The 15,045-nt window shown below is 44.3% G+C and overlaps 2 protein-coding genes across 20 annotated transcripts in view; one reads left to right on the top strand and one right to left on the bottom strand.

The window, feature by feature from the left end:
• Positions 1-802: 802 nt before the first annotated feature.
• Positions 803-8,302, top strand: LOC131459024 (serine-rich and transmembrane domain-containing protein 1). Its single transcript, XM_058628480.1, has 2 exons — positions 803-907; positions 7,499-8,302. The coding sequence occupies exon 2, from the start codon at positions 7,512-7,514 to the stop codon at positions 7,851-7,853; it is 342 nt and encodes a 113-aa protein (XP_058484463.1). The 5' UTR covers positions 803-907; positions 7,499-7,511; the 3' UTR covers positions 7,854-8,302.
• A 95-nt stretch (positions 8,303-8,397) lies between these two features.
• Positions 8,398-15,045, bottom strand: part of nbeaa (neurobeachin a) — a 92,512-nt gene continuing 85,864 nt past the window's right edge. For 15 of the 19 annotated variants that reach the window (XM_058628459.1, XM_058628462.1, XM_058628468.1 and 12 more), the window contains 8 exons: positions 14,773-14,965; positions 13,959-14,030; positions 13,554-13,709; positions 12,788-12,958; positions 12,590-12,691; positions 11,731-11,927; positions 11,427-11,578; positions 8,398-11,330 (listed from right to left, as the gene is read on the bottom strand). In XM_058628459.1, the coding sequence (XP_058484442.1) occupies positions 11,240-11,330; positions 11,427-11,578; positions 11,731-11,927; positions 12,590-12,691; positions 12,788-12,958; positions 13,554-13,709; positions 13,959-14,030; positions 14,773-14,965 (1,134 nt within the window). In that variant the 3' untranslated portion in view covers positions 8,398-11,239. The remainder of the gene's footprint in view (positions 11,331-11,426; positions 11,579-11,730; positions 11,928-12,589; positions 12,692-12,787; positions 12,959-13,553; positions 13,710-13,958; positions 14,031-14,772; positions 14,966-15,045) is intronic. The other 4 variants (XM_058628464.1, XM_058628470.1, XM_058628471.1 and 1 more) reach the window with 1 other exon arrangement.

The following is a 15,045-nucleotide window of genomic DNA, read 5'->3' as shown; positions in this document are numbered from 1 at the left end:
AGTTGTTCCCTTTTCTCATTTATCTGCCGGTTTGGGGGTCGCGCCTGAACAGCTCAGTGTGCCGTCAGTGGGTTATTGCTCACTGCTGGATACTGTCTACTGACGCAGTTTGTCGAGAGCAGAGCGAGAGTGAGGCTGTGTCTCTCTCTCAAACAGAACACTTGACACACGAGAACAAAGGTGTTCATTTTATTGGTCACATTCACAAACTGTTTATCTGTCTCCACTGATTGGGCTGTTCATTTGCTCACTTACATGGTTCTATAATTCACTATTTTCTCAAAGAAAGTGAGAATATACATATACATATATATATATGTATATGTATATACATATATATATATGTATATGTATATACATATATATATATGTATATGTATAAAACACCCACACAGAACAGATTGGACGATTGATGTGATCATTATGATCAGTCAAAGGTGATGAGCAGCAGGAGACAGAAGGAGCTCCACTCCCCTCCTCCTCCTCCTCCTCCTCCTCCTCCTCCTCCTCCTCCTCCTCCTCCCTCTTCATCATGTCTCCAGCACAGACAAAAAACAGTGTTCTTCATTAGTTAAAGTGTCTCTCTCTTTCAGGCCATGTGTGTTCATGCATGTTTCCCCTTTTTTTGAATGGGAGCTCTGCTCACATCCCACAGTGTCTGCTGCTGCTGTAGTGCCATTGTTACGTGTGTGTGTGTGTGGGGTCACAGTGAATGACAGAAAGAGGGAGTGGGAGAGAGATAGAGAGAGAGAGAGGGAGGGAGGGAGGGAGCGGGAGGGAGACTCACAGAGAGAATCTCAGGGGCAGCAGATCTGTTTTGCTCGGCTGGAAAGAGCAAACACGAGATGGATTTCTGCACGACGTGAGCACAGTCGAGGGGACGCATCCCTCACACCCCCAAAAAAAGGTCTGTAACTATCTCTCTCTTTTTTTTTAAATAAATAGATATGTATGTATTGTGATCTGTCAGAAAGGGCTCAAGGCTAAATCCTAAAAAAAGAAGGCATCACTCTTTAAACTTTAGTCAGTGATTTATGAGAAAACAAATTGAGGAAAGGAAAACATGTAAGATGAAATAAAGGACGCATAAAATATATAAATGTTTCAACGCTTGTCGGCAGTTGAGTCCAGTTAACAAGGTTAATAGTAAAGCGGGATGGGGGGGGGGGGGGGGGGGGGGGGGGTGTTGGTAACACTGTCATTCATCAACTTCACTCAGGCTTCCAGTGTGGCAGTTAAGAGTAATGAGTGGACTCATTGTACCCCGAGACCGAGAGGAGATGAAAGATGAACGGTGCTGACCGTGTTAATGAGAACAACAGCCTTATTTGTGTGTGTGTGTGTGTGACTCACCCCTGCTTGTCATAATAAATACAACGGTTTGGATGCTGTGCTAAAAAAAACACATCAAATTTGAGTCACGATTATAATTGGGATTTTTTTGCATTTTCATTTTCATGTACAACAACAAAAAAACCAAAAACTGATTATGCCCTTAGAGCATATTCCTATTCCAATATTTAGATTTATTATTCCGCGCTTGTAAACAGAGTAAAAATGAGCTGCACACACACAGCCTCCGAAAAAAAGATCAGGAACAGCATGACAGTGTACACACACACACACACACACACACACACACACACACACACACACAGACATCAAAGCAAAGAGCTCATTATCTACGCTGGCCACTGATCAAAAAACCCCTTCCCAATACTTCATTTTCATAATGATCCCAATTTCTCACAGTCTGCTCTGGTTTGAAATCACGTTACCTTCCTGCCACTTATAATAGGACCTTTGCAACACCCTTATTATTTGGCTTAATGAAATCTTTTCCACTTTCATGCTCTGAAAAATCAGGAGAGAGAGAATCAGACGGGCAGCAGCAGCAGCCGAACAGTGGCCGCTCGGCCGCTGGTGTTGCTTCGAGTGCACTCAGGTGTGAGATCCTGTCACTCCAATGTAAGGGTCCATTGAATAAAGCCATTACTTCTTCATTCTTTCATTCAACAGTTAATCACATGCATTGCCTGCACTGGAAAACAATCAAAAACTGGCAGGGAAAATAGAACGTTGAAAGGAAAACGGGTGAGAATTTCAGATAAAATACCCGATCCTGGGATTTCTCTGACCTCTGTGTGGGTTATCTGTGGTATGTGGCTCTGCAGAGGTGATTTGGAATTCATGTTGGTTAGCCTCTCAGGTCTGTTTGCAGCTCTTCTGGCTCCGAAAGGAGAATTTAAACATGTTTAAAATTCAGGCTCACACTCTTATCCACTGTCAATCTGTGCCGCGGGAGTTTGCTCGTGGCTCAGCGCATGCACTCGTGTGAACGTGTCATGAATAAAGTATGAGACGGTGAACACACACACACACACACACACACACACACATGCCTAAATGCCATGACATTTTGCCACACGTTTGGCCATTGTCCATTATGCATTAAAGTGAAGACATCACACCAGAACTGAGCAGACACCAGCCACCTCTGTTTGAGCTTTGGTAAATATCTGACGTGGCTGCACGCCCAGACTGTCCGGTAATTGCCAGGGCTTGTTCTCTGTCATCAAAATAAACAGCAGTGAGGTTATAAAGCTGTCTTTATAACCTGTAACTGTGAGTATTATAGAGAAAGGACATTTTTATTATAGGGTGATGATTAAGAAAATCAAAAGGAGGGCGGAGGGCGAGGAGCAGACTGAGAAAGTGGAAGCAGAGGAAGCGACAGAGTCTCGGGAGGAGTTTGGCTGAACAAGCACCAGCAGACGATTGAGAATGCTTGAAGAGTGGCTTGCACTCGACTCGAGGAGAAGTTATAACAAGCGAAACTTGGCTGCCTGGTTTGAAGAACGTATCAATGATTCATCATCATGTGCCATGTTGTCGTTCAGCTGACACAGCATGGCACCATCTGCACGATGCTATCGTGAAAACGTGGACCAGAATCTCTGCTGAATGTTTCCAAAAACTTTGTTGAATGTACGCCACAAAGACGTGAGGGAAAAAAAGGTTCCAACCCGGGAAAAAATAGCAAAATGCAGCTCAAAAAGGGAGTGAATATTGGTTCCAAAAGTGGGAGACCTTGGAAAGCATCCTCTAAATATGAGCCACAAGTCGACCAGATACAAGGGAGCCCAGGCCTTGGTGATGCCCAGTCTGGAATGATAAAGACCAGTCAGGCCGTCGGCCTTTGCCCCTGAAAGAAACGGCCACTGCCACGTTCAGTTATCCTTGGAGCAGGCGTCCAACAGAGAGGCCTTTCATGCTTTCAAAAGACGAGGGAAGAGTAGAAGCAGCTGAGACTAATGAAGCCAGACGTCTTTTCTTCAGTGGGACGGACACTGACAGTAATAGGAACCAGTGGGTGCTGTAAATTCTTTCAGCTTAACCTTAAAAACTGCAGCAGGCTCAGCTGACAGTGTCAAAGCCACTCAGACAAAGACACCCACAGCTCCCGAAACAACAACAATAAAGTGGAAACTCCACTTTTGTCACAGTCTTTCTGGAAACACACAACAAAACAACATTTTTGTGGTGTTAAAGATGACCTACAGTAACGTCTCCAACACCTAAACGCAGATAATTAGGGTGCAGCACATGCTGAAATTACAGCCGGCTCTTGTAACAGAGACTGAGTTTATACAGTGCAGGGGGAGAGATAAAAACCATTTATTTCCTCAGTCTCAGGAAAGCGATGCCGTTAAAGGAAGTGGAGGGAAGCAGCAGGGAGGCACGGATCGGCTGGATGTGCACTTGGCGGGGAGTGGTGGATTAAACACCCCGGGAACGAAGAGAAAAGATAAAGAAAATGACATCTTAGAGAGAAACAAAATGTCAGAGTGAGTAAAAACAGCCAGAAAAAGAAGATCCTTTAAAGAAAAACTCAGCACTCCAGTCACACTCCAGTCTGTTAGAATGCTCACATTTCATCAGCAGTGTCAGAGGAGACGTGGGGTGTCACGAGACAGGGACGAAAACCTGCAGCAAGAGGAAGGACAGTGAAACAACGTATGATGCAAGTCAAAGAGAGAACGCAGGGCACTGATTCTGTTCTGCAAAGCTTTCCATCTCTGTTGATACCGACACACGCTTTAACTGCAATTAATATCTGACGCTCTTCCTCTACATTTAACATTTAAGCACATCCAACATGACTTAAAAAAGAGGAATAAGCCACGTAGAAGAAGTCTTGGAAAGAACTCCACGAGATAGGAACAGTGGACTGACAGAGGGTGAGAGATCGTTAAGGGGAGGCGGGGTTAAGGTAAGTGCTAGGACAGAAGATGCTTCTTAGAAGAGCTGGGTTTTCAGGGACGCCCCCTGTCCCACCGGCGTGGAACGACACATGAGAAGAGTCTGGATTGTCTCGTTCGGGGCGCTGGCACCGGAGCTGTCGAGAGCAGACCCATGAAGCTCTTTGTAGGCCAGCAGCAGTGATTTGAATTTGATGTGGAGCTCCACGAGGGGCGACATGTGAACCCTGTGCCCTTTTAGTCTGATTGAAGACCAGACGCGCCGCCGCGTTCTGGACCATCTGTAGCGCTCGCACAGCACAGGTCCGGAGGCCTGTTAGCAGGGTGTTGCAGTAGTCGAGGCGGGAGATGACCAAAGTAGCCTGTTGGGTTATAGGTACGGCCTGAGGCAACATGATCTGTATTTTTTTCGGTTCCTCTGCAGTGACACACTCACAAAGCACCTGAATGCCGGGTATAGTTAAGCGTACAGTCAGTGAAAAGCCCTGTGGCTCTTTCTCTTTAGTAGCGAGGCTGTAAACGGAGCCCAGAAGAGCAGCAGAGGTGTTGATCTCTGAGATCTCTGGATTGAAATGAACCGAAAACTTGGCCAAAAAAGGATGTCGTGATGACACGCCTATTCCCCCTTAGAGTCTGTCCAAGATCAGTTTGGAACACCAATAAAACGGTTCCAACAAGATGCAAGTATACGGTGCAACATCCATCCATCTTCTCCCGCTTTATCCTCCACAGGAGGTTACTGTATATGCACTCAAAGCATTTATTGTGACGTATGTAGATGCAGTTGGACTTGTCGCTGATGGCTCCGCTCTTCAATCCTGCAATCCTCACAGACCTCACATCCCACCGATAATATCTCAAACACAAACTAAGAAGTCGGCGATTTGGCTCTTTTGACATGTGGATAAAAATCATCATATTTTCCTCAATAACTACACACAAGTTGCTCTCTATAATGTGTGCACGTACATTCCTGAAGAAAGTAACCCCTGGTATTTATTATACGTAGGTGGGTGTGTACATCTGACCTCTTCAGCCTCAGTGGGAATGCACGGCCTGCCCTCTTAAAGTAGATTAGAAATAAAAAGGGCCGAATGTACCGCGTTGCCTGGATACAAAAAGCATCATTAAGCACAATTATCAGCCACTTCAGCTCGCAATGAACAAGCTTCATAACAGATTTTCAAAACAACAAATCATTAACCTATACAGAGCCGCGGAGAGTGGGAGGGAGAGGAGAGAGGAGGAGGAGGAGGACGGTGGGCATAAGATGACAAAAAAGGTGGTGAAATGGAGGAAGATTGAGTAGATAAATATAAAAGGACTTGGATGATGAGCACAGATGTGCATTTTTTGCATGTGAGACCTAATGAGATAATAAGAGGGCTGGGATTTGCTGTATGTAGAGTTTAGAGCTACTTTGCAACTCTCGATCAAACGCGTTAAAACTGCACTCAAACACAGAACAACTACAAGCTAAACTGCATTACACAATATCTAATAACAATTGTGAAAAAATGATAAATATAAAACATAATCAGTACAATAAAGCACGATAAAACTTGCTAAAACTACACTTGATAGTTCACTAAAACGCAACTTACAAGCCAAATAAACCTAATATAGGGGTACAGCTCTGTTTTTTCCAGTTTTAAGTCTGATGCGGATTGTCCAAATATGGTCTTACAGTATGATACGGTATTTTACAGTTATGACTATACAAAACCAAATTAGTACTAACTAACTATCTAACTAACTATCTAACTAACTAATTCAGCAAAGACGTTTAAAGACGTGCGTGTTTGTCACAGGATTCTAATCAGTGGAACCACATGGAAGCTGAGAGCTACACAGTTTTCTCTTCTCATCAATGGTAACTTTAATGACGGCCCCTAAGTAAAAGTCCTTGCATCATGTTTTTCCTACTTGCACGTCCCCTGCAGATAAAGAGACACAACTGTGCTCAAGTGCAAATCCCACAAAAATAAAATTAAACCGCCCCCAAATCACATTTCACATCCAATTAAAGGAAACGTAGCCCAAAACCTACAACAGCACAGCAGCTCTCTGAGAGCTTAAGTGCTACAGTAGTTTTTGTGGTGTGTGTGATTTTTGCTGTTTTAATAAACTGTTCCTGTGAAAGACCATAAAGTGGAAAGCGGAGAGATGACAGGTGGAGACAGGAGTGTGTGTGTGTGTGTGTGTGCTGACCTCTTTCTTTCATTTTGGTCATGGTCAGTTATTCCTGCCTTTTGAAATGTCTTTTTCTCACAGATCGAGTGAAGACACAGGCTTTGCTCCTCTCCTCTCTCTCTCATCTCGTCTGTCTCCTGCTCTCGGGCTCATCTTCCGCTTGGCTTTGCAGTAATTTCGCAGTGGAACATTATTATCGGCCTTAATATGCAGAGGAGGAGGAGGAGGAGGAGGAGGAGGAGGAAGAAGAGGCGGAGGCTCGGCTCTCTGCTGTCTTTGTGAAAGCTGATTATGAGGAGTTTAATTTCATCAGATAACGTTGCCTTCATTTATGAACAGACACAGCTTGGGGGGGGCGCAGTGCAAGTCTGCCAGGCATTTAGTGAGGCAAGCACTCCCCCTGCTGCTGCTGATGTTAGTGTTCAATCAAAACCTCTCCTTGGGAACTTCTCTCTGTTTCAGTCTGTACATGGACACCAATAATACAACTATTCACCCTACTCTGAATTTTGCTTTTGATGTGTACTTGAGTTACTAATAATATAAGTAATATTATTCCACCGATGTTACAGACCAAAATCTTGATTAGATAACTCTTTTTAATTAATTAAAGATTCTATACTCCCGACACGCATATGGCGTGTTTCCACTGGGTCGGCACCGTGCCGTGCCATGCCGTGCCAGTTTGTTGTTTTCAGAGAGAGGGTGTCTAACTAAGATTAAAACATTAGTAAAACCATGAATCACTTTGAAAGAATATACAAAATACACCTTCTAAATAAAAAGAAAGCAGTTTAATCCAGGATGGTGATGGAAATGGTCGGGTTTGAAGTCTGCACTGAGAACATCAAGAACATTGTATAAAATACTGTAAATATGTAAATATCTGGTGATGGGACAAAAAGTGGTCGATAAATTGTGTTGTGTGTAATAGGAATTGGGGTAGGTACATATACGTTTATACAGTAGTCAGTAACTGGAGAGAGAGAGACAAAATACCCTTTTTACCTATATTAACTGTGCTCTTTCTTTTTCTCATGCAGAGTCTGAGCCAGGATGTCTGGGATGGATGTTGCCGTGGTCGACCGTAACGACACTGGAATCTCTCCAATAGACAATGGGAGCTTCCTGCTTTTCTCCCCGACCCTGGCGTCCACCTCTGCTGCCGCCTCGCTGCCGGGACGCCCGGGCAACGTCTACGTGTACGTGTGGCTCTTCCTCGGCCTGCTGGTGTTCCTGCTGAGCCTGCTCATCATTTCCCTCCACAGGCTGAAGAACATCATCTCCTCCTCGTCCTCGGTCCCCGACTGCAGCAGCGAGGGCGGCAGCTCCTTCACCAACATGGAGATCTGCAGCATCTCATCTCAGCGGTCCACCTTCTCCTCACTGTCCACCTGAGAGAGAGATGAGAGAGGGAGGGCGATGGGCTTGGATCAGACACGGACAGACGGACAGATGTGATAAGTGCCAACAGCAGGACAGAACGCACACTCTTCATCGCTCACTGTGACACACAAACACAACAACACCAGCTACAAAAGAGCTGACGTCATGGCTTTTACTCTCCATGCAAGCATATCATAATATTCCCTATGGACTAGAAAGTCAGGTGTGGCACAGGGATAAACCACTTTTTGTAAAAGCTACCTTCTTTTATTGTGTATACTCTGTTTTAAAGTTAAATCTTTGTACTGCATTATCTTATAATATCTGTAGATTACACTGCGTAATAATAATGAACTTCATCACTTTGTAGTAGAAATGCATGCTTATATTAAAACTTGTTGAATTAAGGCTTATAAAAAAAAGAGACAGATACCTTGAATAAAAAGTGTGTAAATTGCAAACGGCTTGATTGACGTGCCAGATTTGAAGGCAGGCGACGTGGACAAGAAAAGCTGAGAAAGGAACGGAACGATCGACAGACGGACAGAGTGGGTCAAAAGTGTCAGAAACTACAAGATTAAATTGGGGTCCACCGGCGTGACGGATTATCCTGCCTCTACTGCCTGTCAGCTCACATGGCATCTGAGGCATGAGAGCTCTGTGCAAGCTGTCACCCTCACTGTGTCTATGCCAGACAACAGAAAAAATACAACATAAATAAAACACTGTGAGATGTTTGTGGGACATAAAAATATGCCACACTTTCAGCCTCTTATCATAAGTCATAGAGTATGAGTCATAAGATGCTGCTATACCACGTCACCGATGTCTCATCGTCTCTGTGCAGCACCAAGTAAAAAAGAGGGAAAAACAACAAAAGTCCATCCATTTTTATCACTTTATCCTCCACATGAGGGTCACGGGGAGGTGCTGTGCCAATCTCAGCTGACGTAGGGCCATAGACGGGGTCACATTACAGTGGACTGACAGAGCGTGAGAGTGCAGAGGTGGATCCAAGTGCAGAAGGCGAGGGGTTCGGTAAGTGCTATAGGACGCTGGATCTTCAAGAGCTTCTTGATAGACTGGTAGGGTCTGGATTGTCTCGTGCGGGGTGTTGGCACCGCCGGACGACTATCCTTTGATGAACGGAGTAGTCGAGGGGTGACATGAGGCCTTTAGGAGAGCATTTAAGGAGGTGGGAGCAGACCCACCTGACCATTTAGAGCAGGGGTGTCAAACTCACGTTTGTTCAGGGGCCACAGGGGTACAGCACAATTCGATCTCAAGTGGGCCAGACCAGTAAAATAGCATAATAACAACCTAAGAACCACAAAAACTAAGTGCAATTTCAACAATATTACCCATAATTGTACCACTTACGCATCACACTGAATCTATAAAGACACAAACATTTAGTCGCAGGTATTTGGAAGTGGAAAAATATAGTATTTCACGTTAGGATTAGATAACAAATTCATCCTGCGGGCCTGATTGGACCCTCTGGTGGGCCAGTTCTTGCCCGCGGGAGGTACGTTTGACACCCCTGATTTAGAATTTACACAATATTTAATACCCATAATTGCATGCTTTTGGACTGTGGGAGGAAGCCGGAGAAAACCCACGCACACACGGGGAGAACATGCAGAAAGGCCCTTGTTCTGACCAGGACGCGAACCCGGGAGCGAACCGCTGCACCGTCCGCGTGGCGCTCCCTGAAAGAAAAGTCAAGCCATGAAATTCTTTGCATATTTTATTTTTCTTATCATGATTTTTTTTTTTTTTCAGCTCACACATGTCATATTTTACATCTTTGCAATAAAACATGAATACAATAGTTTTTTGTTTTTTTTAAGGGTTTCATAGATCCAAAAATATTTAACCTTTTTTTTTGGATACATAACCTGTGATGATAGAGTATGTGCATGTGTGGATTTGATCAAGATGGCTTCACACATACAGTAACGCCGCCCCTCCTCTCTCCTCCTCCTCCTGACTCCTCCCCCCCCTCCCCCTCCGCCACTATCAGCTACAGAATCATGATATTGCTTACAACGGTGAGGTTGTAAAACTTAATAATCACACATGAGCTCAACGTTTTAAATACAAACATCAATGCACAAATAATCCCGTCGGGTGAAGAGAAAAGAAAAAAAATGGACCTAAACAAAATGGCAGCCGACCAGAAAGAACCAAGCGAATAAATAATGATATGTGATTGGTGCAAAGTGCAAATACAAAACAAACTCTTACATTGATGTGATTCTTTTTTTTTTTCCTTTTTTTCTTTAAAATAATCAACAAGTGTGGATAAGTGAAGGTTTTTCCTTTGCGGTTTCAGTCTTATTCAGCTGATTAAAGTCTCCCACCGAGCCCGGACCAAGACTATATGTACATATTTGACAAAACAATCACCAAATATACAAAGGAAATTATGTTGTAAGTTGTGTGGTTGTCGTCCACTGGCGAGACCCCATCGTTGCCATCTCGGGTGGCAAAACAATCACCGATCCTTTGACACTGCCGTTATTACCATCAGCCTTGTCAACATTAGAATAATAATTATTACACAATATCTTACATACAGCAAGTCATTAATAAATTAAAGGTGATAAGCGCAGTTTGTGTCGTGAAAGAACAAATGTAGACTCTGCAAGGAAGCAGAAGCCTTATGTACATAAAAAAACAAAAAAACAACCTAAAACCTAACCCTGCTGTGGGTAAAAGAAAGAAAAATAATAATTATATATATATGTATATATATTAAAAAAAAAAAAAGATAAAATCAAACCCCAGGCAATTTTTTTTTCAAGAGGGAATTTAAAATCAAGCCAATAGCACCGATGTTTGAATGGTGGGTGGGTCGGTTCTAAATCACGTTGAAGGAGTTTTAAATTCATCGTCCACCCATTTGAATTAATCCTCTACTCAAACTCAAAAAAAGTATCGGACAAAGATTTTAAAACAGTGAAACAGAAAAGAAAAGAAAAGAAAAGAAAGCAAAGGTTTCGGGTTTTCATTACCTGTGAAGCGTTAAAGCGTACCGGTCCTGCGAGTGGTGGTGCGAGTACGAGCGACCTCCGGGTTCTGCAGTCTTGTCTATTTTAAAAGCAGATTTTTGGGGCGCGTGTCTTCTGGGTGTTTATGTGTCTGTAGGTTACACACGGGGTCGTGTTCTTTCACATGTGGATGGAGGAGGTTATTCCCCCGCCCCGCCCCGCAGCGCTGCTGCTGCATTTCCTCAAATCAAGTAAACTTCTTAACAGAATAGAGCCTAAGATCCAGTTTCTCCTTCCTCTCTCAGTACCTGTCAGTTTCCCCACACAGAAGAATGCATCGTCTCCGTCTCCCTTTTGTTCTTCTCTCCTCTCCGTTATCCTCTCTCCTCAAAGCGGTCCACCTCAGTACCTGTTCTGGTGCTCGTAGTGCCAGCGGTTGAAGTCTATGTTAAACGCCACAATGCTCCCAGAGGCCATTCCAGTGATCAGAGTCCTGGGTGAAGAGCACAGAGGACGTCACATGCAGCATTTTAGGGGAGTTTCAGATAAAATAACAGACTTAAAACCATCAGACTGTCCAGGTTCTTACCTCTGGTCATGTGAGAGGTCCATGGCCCGGATGCCCGCGTCACAGCCTGGGTAGATGTAAAGCTGTTTGAAGTCGCACGCCTGCCACACTTCCACGACCCCGTTATCGCCTCCCGTCACCAAGTTCTGTCCGTCGCTGCTCAACAAAATTGCCTGGAAGAGAGAAAAAGCCGTTAAATCGAGGATAAAATATGTATATTTGTTCATTTCAGGGTCAACTTCAGGCTCCGTTGTGTCATAAAACAACATTTTTATTGTCAAATAAGACGAAACAATGCACTCGTGTCATCGTTTCATTGCCTCACCCGCGTGGAATCGTTGACCTCCATCTGTGCCAGCAGCTTCCCGTTGATGCTGAAGTTGCAGAACCGGCCCCTCTCGTAGTAAATGATGCAGTGGCCCTCGCTGGACACCGAGATGAGACGGGGCCTCTGGCAGAGCTCTGGCCCCTCCAGAGCCCGCAGCAGGTCCCCGGTGATGGTGTGGACCAGACACGGGCCCTCTGAGGAGGGAGATGTGCACATGCCACACAGCTTCAGTCACAGTGATCGTGAAGTTAAGCGACATGTCGTGAGGAGAGGGATCAGCATATCGTCCTAACATGCTGAATCAATATTTCAATATTCCTTTTCTTTAATTTGCCATATTTCTGTGTCGCGAGTGAATAAAACCAAAACATCACCACACAAGAATCAGTCTCCTTTCGGCTTCTCGACCACAGCAGCATCCTCTCCTGTTAGGACCTCACAGGAACCTTCTCTGTGCTCTTCCTCTTCTCCTCCTGCATCCTTTGTCCAATAAAAAAACGACTTTCTCTCCACACCATCTTATCCTCGCCTCTCTTCTGACTTTATCTCCAAAACGTTTAGCCCGAGCTGTGCCTCGAATATGCTCACGTCTTATCCTGACGTAAATCTTCAGTATCTTCTGCCTCCTACCTCCTTTCTTTGAGCCATACATCACAGCTGGCCTCACTCAAGTCTCCTAGACCCCCCGACACTCGTCTTCTCCTCTCTTCTCCTCGGGTATTAAATACTCGCCCACTTTCTCTACCTCTGACCTTCATTCCTCATATCTCTCCTGTCCAATGTGAACTTTATTCATTCAAATGTAACATTTAAAATCTCTCTCTCTTTAGCGCAGACATAATGGAGACGCTCAAACCTTTAGCTCCGCTGATGACGAGTCCCAGCTCTGCACAGACGGACACACACACCACCTCGTGGTCGTGTCCTGTCAGTACTGCCCTGGGAGCGGGATAGTCGCCTGGAAGGGAAGACACACAACAGAGATACATGACCACAGACTGTCTGTGTTTATTCTGCTGTGTGAACTGCAGTCCTGACCACTCAAGCCACTCACTGTTATTAGGGTTGTCTCCTATTATGTGGTGTCGTCCACTCCAGTACCACAGGAGGAGGGTGGCGTCTCTGGAGCCGGACACGATGTAGCAGTCTCCTCCGATGTAGGACTCTGACCGGGCCAGACACGTCACCACGTCCCAGTGACCGAAAACTATCTGGGTCAGCTTTCCTGTGGAGAGGAGGGAGGAGGGAAGACAGATGATTAAACTCTCAATTACTGCAACTAGGGGTCTCTCTTTCTGTCTCACTCTCACTCAAAACAATAACAACAGACTAGTTTGATGTCAGGAAGCAGCATGATGGGAGAGCTTTGGCTCACTTCCTGATTACGTGATTCAGCTCTTTTAAAAAGTGCGACACACCCTCCTTCCCTCTCTCTCTCGCATGATTGGACACGTGCACGTCCTGTATCTTTTTTAAAAAGTAAAAGCGTTTCTGTTCCCCCCCCTTTCAAAAAAGGCTTTTATTGTGAAATATCTGCAGGAGCAGCAGATGCATGGCTTCGTGCTGAAGAATCAGAGGAGGATTAAGAACACTTAACACCAACAGTACGTCATGTATGGTGATTTTCAGAGGCTAACACGATGTAATACACGGCAGCAGCTAAGAACAGTCTGCTGCCTTTAATACAAATCTCTATGGATTTAAAGAAGGCTGATTTAAGAATGTACAACATTCATCTCTTGGTTAACATATTAGATCTTCCAATCTGACAGAATTAGAGTTAATCCGACACGTTTCTCATGAATAACACAGAAACGTACCGGTCTCGGTGGAGTAGACGCGGAAGCTCTTGTCCCAGAAACCGCAGACCAGGATGTAGCGGTTGTCGGCGGTGACCACAAAACAGTGCGTGTTGATTTGGATGCTCTGGTCCACCAGGTCTGTGATCTGACGCTTGTTCACGCCCGAGTTGTTTGCTGCGGGGGGGTCAAAGGTTAATGAGGTTAGAGCTCTAACTCTTTACTGTTTATTCATGACTCAGGTTATTGATGCAGTCCCACGAGTGACTCTCATTATATACTTATTTATATATGATATAAAATGACACACATCACATGATCTATCCCTTCAATGGAAGTCTTCAACCTCATTATTATTATTATTATTATTATTTATTATAAAAGGTAAGACCAGTAAATCTGTTGAGGGGATTTCTGTGCACTGACCTATGAGAGGGTCCATCTCGATGGGAAGATGATGAGCCTGTTCCAGCGAGTATCCCGGAGCTCCTCGAAGGCCTGAGGGGTCGCAGGGTCAAATGTTATATACTTTATATACATATATAAATCATTTTACACACACACTGACACCTAAACGTGGCGATAAACAAGAGAAGCCATTTGCATCATGACCCTCAATTATCCCTTTGGCAGTTCATTAAAAGCCGAGCCTGCTGTGCTAATGAGTCCATTAACCGGGGGTTAATTGAGGTTTTAATTAGAAATACTCCTATGTCAAGGTACAGGGTGTATACATATATAATCTACTAGTTACAACTAGTATAATACAAAAACAACAAAGAACACATAGAATGTGTCTCATTGATGTTATAAACATGACATGTTTCCATTAACTCTTAAATCTTAATTGTGTGTCAATTAAAATGACAAATCCCAAATCACCCGAATTATTACGTTTAAGATATTTTTGTATAATTTGATCCTTTTTTTGACCTAAAGGACAAAAAAGATCATTATAATTGTAGCTGTTTCTTATTGATTAACTAATTCGATCGAACACTGTGTTACTGTGTTATCAGTGGAGACATATTGTGTCAGAAAAGTGCTAAAATCACATTCTATCTTATAAAAAGGTGATAAATAAATCATCCATAAGTGTACAGATGGCTTAATATCATCATAGAAAACAACTTTCTGGTTTCTTTCTCTCCATATGACAAAGAAATCATTAAATTCGAGAAAACAATCGACAGATTCATGGATTATGGAACCAATCGCCAGCTGCAGCCCAAGCGCTCACCGACGGTGTTGTGCCAGCGGTTGACCGCAAACAGGCGGCTGCACGTGACGGTGACGGCGGCCGGTATGCTCAGGTGCGGGAGCGTGTTGGCGGCGACGTGCGTGACGGGCGAGTTGGACGGGAACTTGAGCACCATGATGACGTCCTGCTGCATCTGATCCTTAAACATCAAAGGGCTCTGGGGAAGGAAACACTGGTGAGACAGACAGAGAGAAAGAGAGAGGAGGGGAGGAGAGACAGGACGGGGCAAGGAAGGAAGCAAGGTAGGGTAGG

The sequence above is a fragment of the Solea solea genome, chromosome 4 (genome assembly GCF_958295425.1).
Source record: "Solea solea chromosome 4, fSolSol10.1, whole genome shotgun sequence".
In the NCBI taxonomy this organism is placed as follows: domain Eukaryota; kingdom Metazoa; phylum Chordata; class Actinopteri; order Pleuronectiformes; family Soleidae; genus Solea; species Solea solea.
Note: the sequence above shows the minus strand (reverse complement) of the source record. Positions and strands in the feature narration are given on the sequence as shown.

Bases quoted from the DNA above. Each gene is read 5' to 3' on its own strand.
- LOC131459024 (XM_058628480.1), top strand. From the start codon at position 7,512: ATGTCTGGGATGGATGTTGCCGTGGTCGACCGTAACGACACTGGAATC.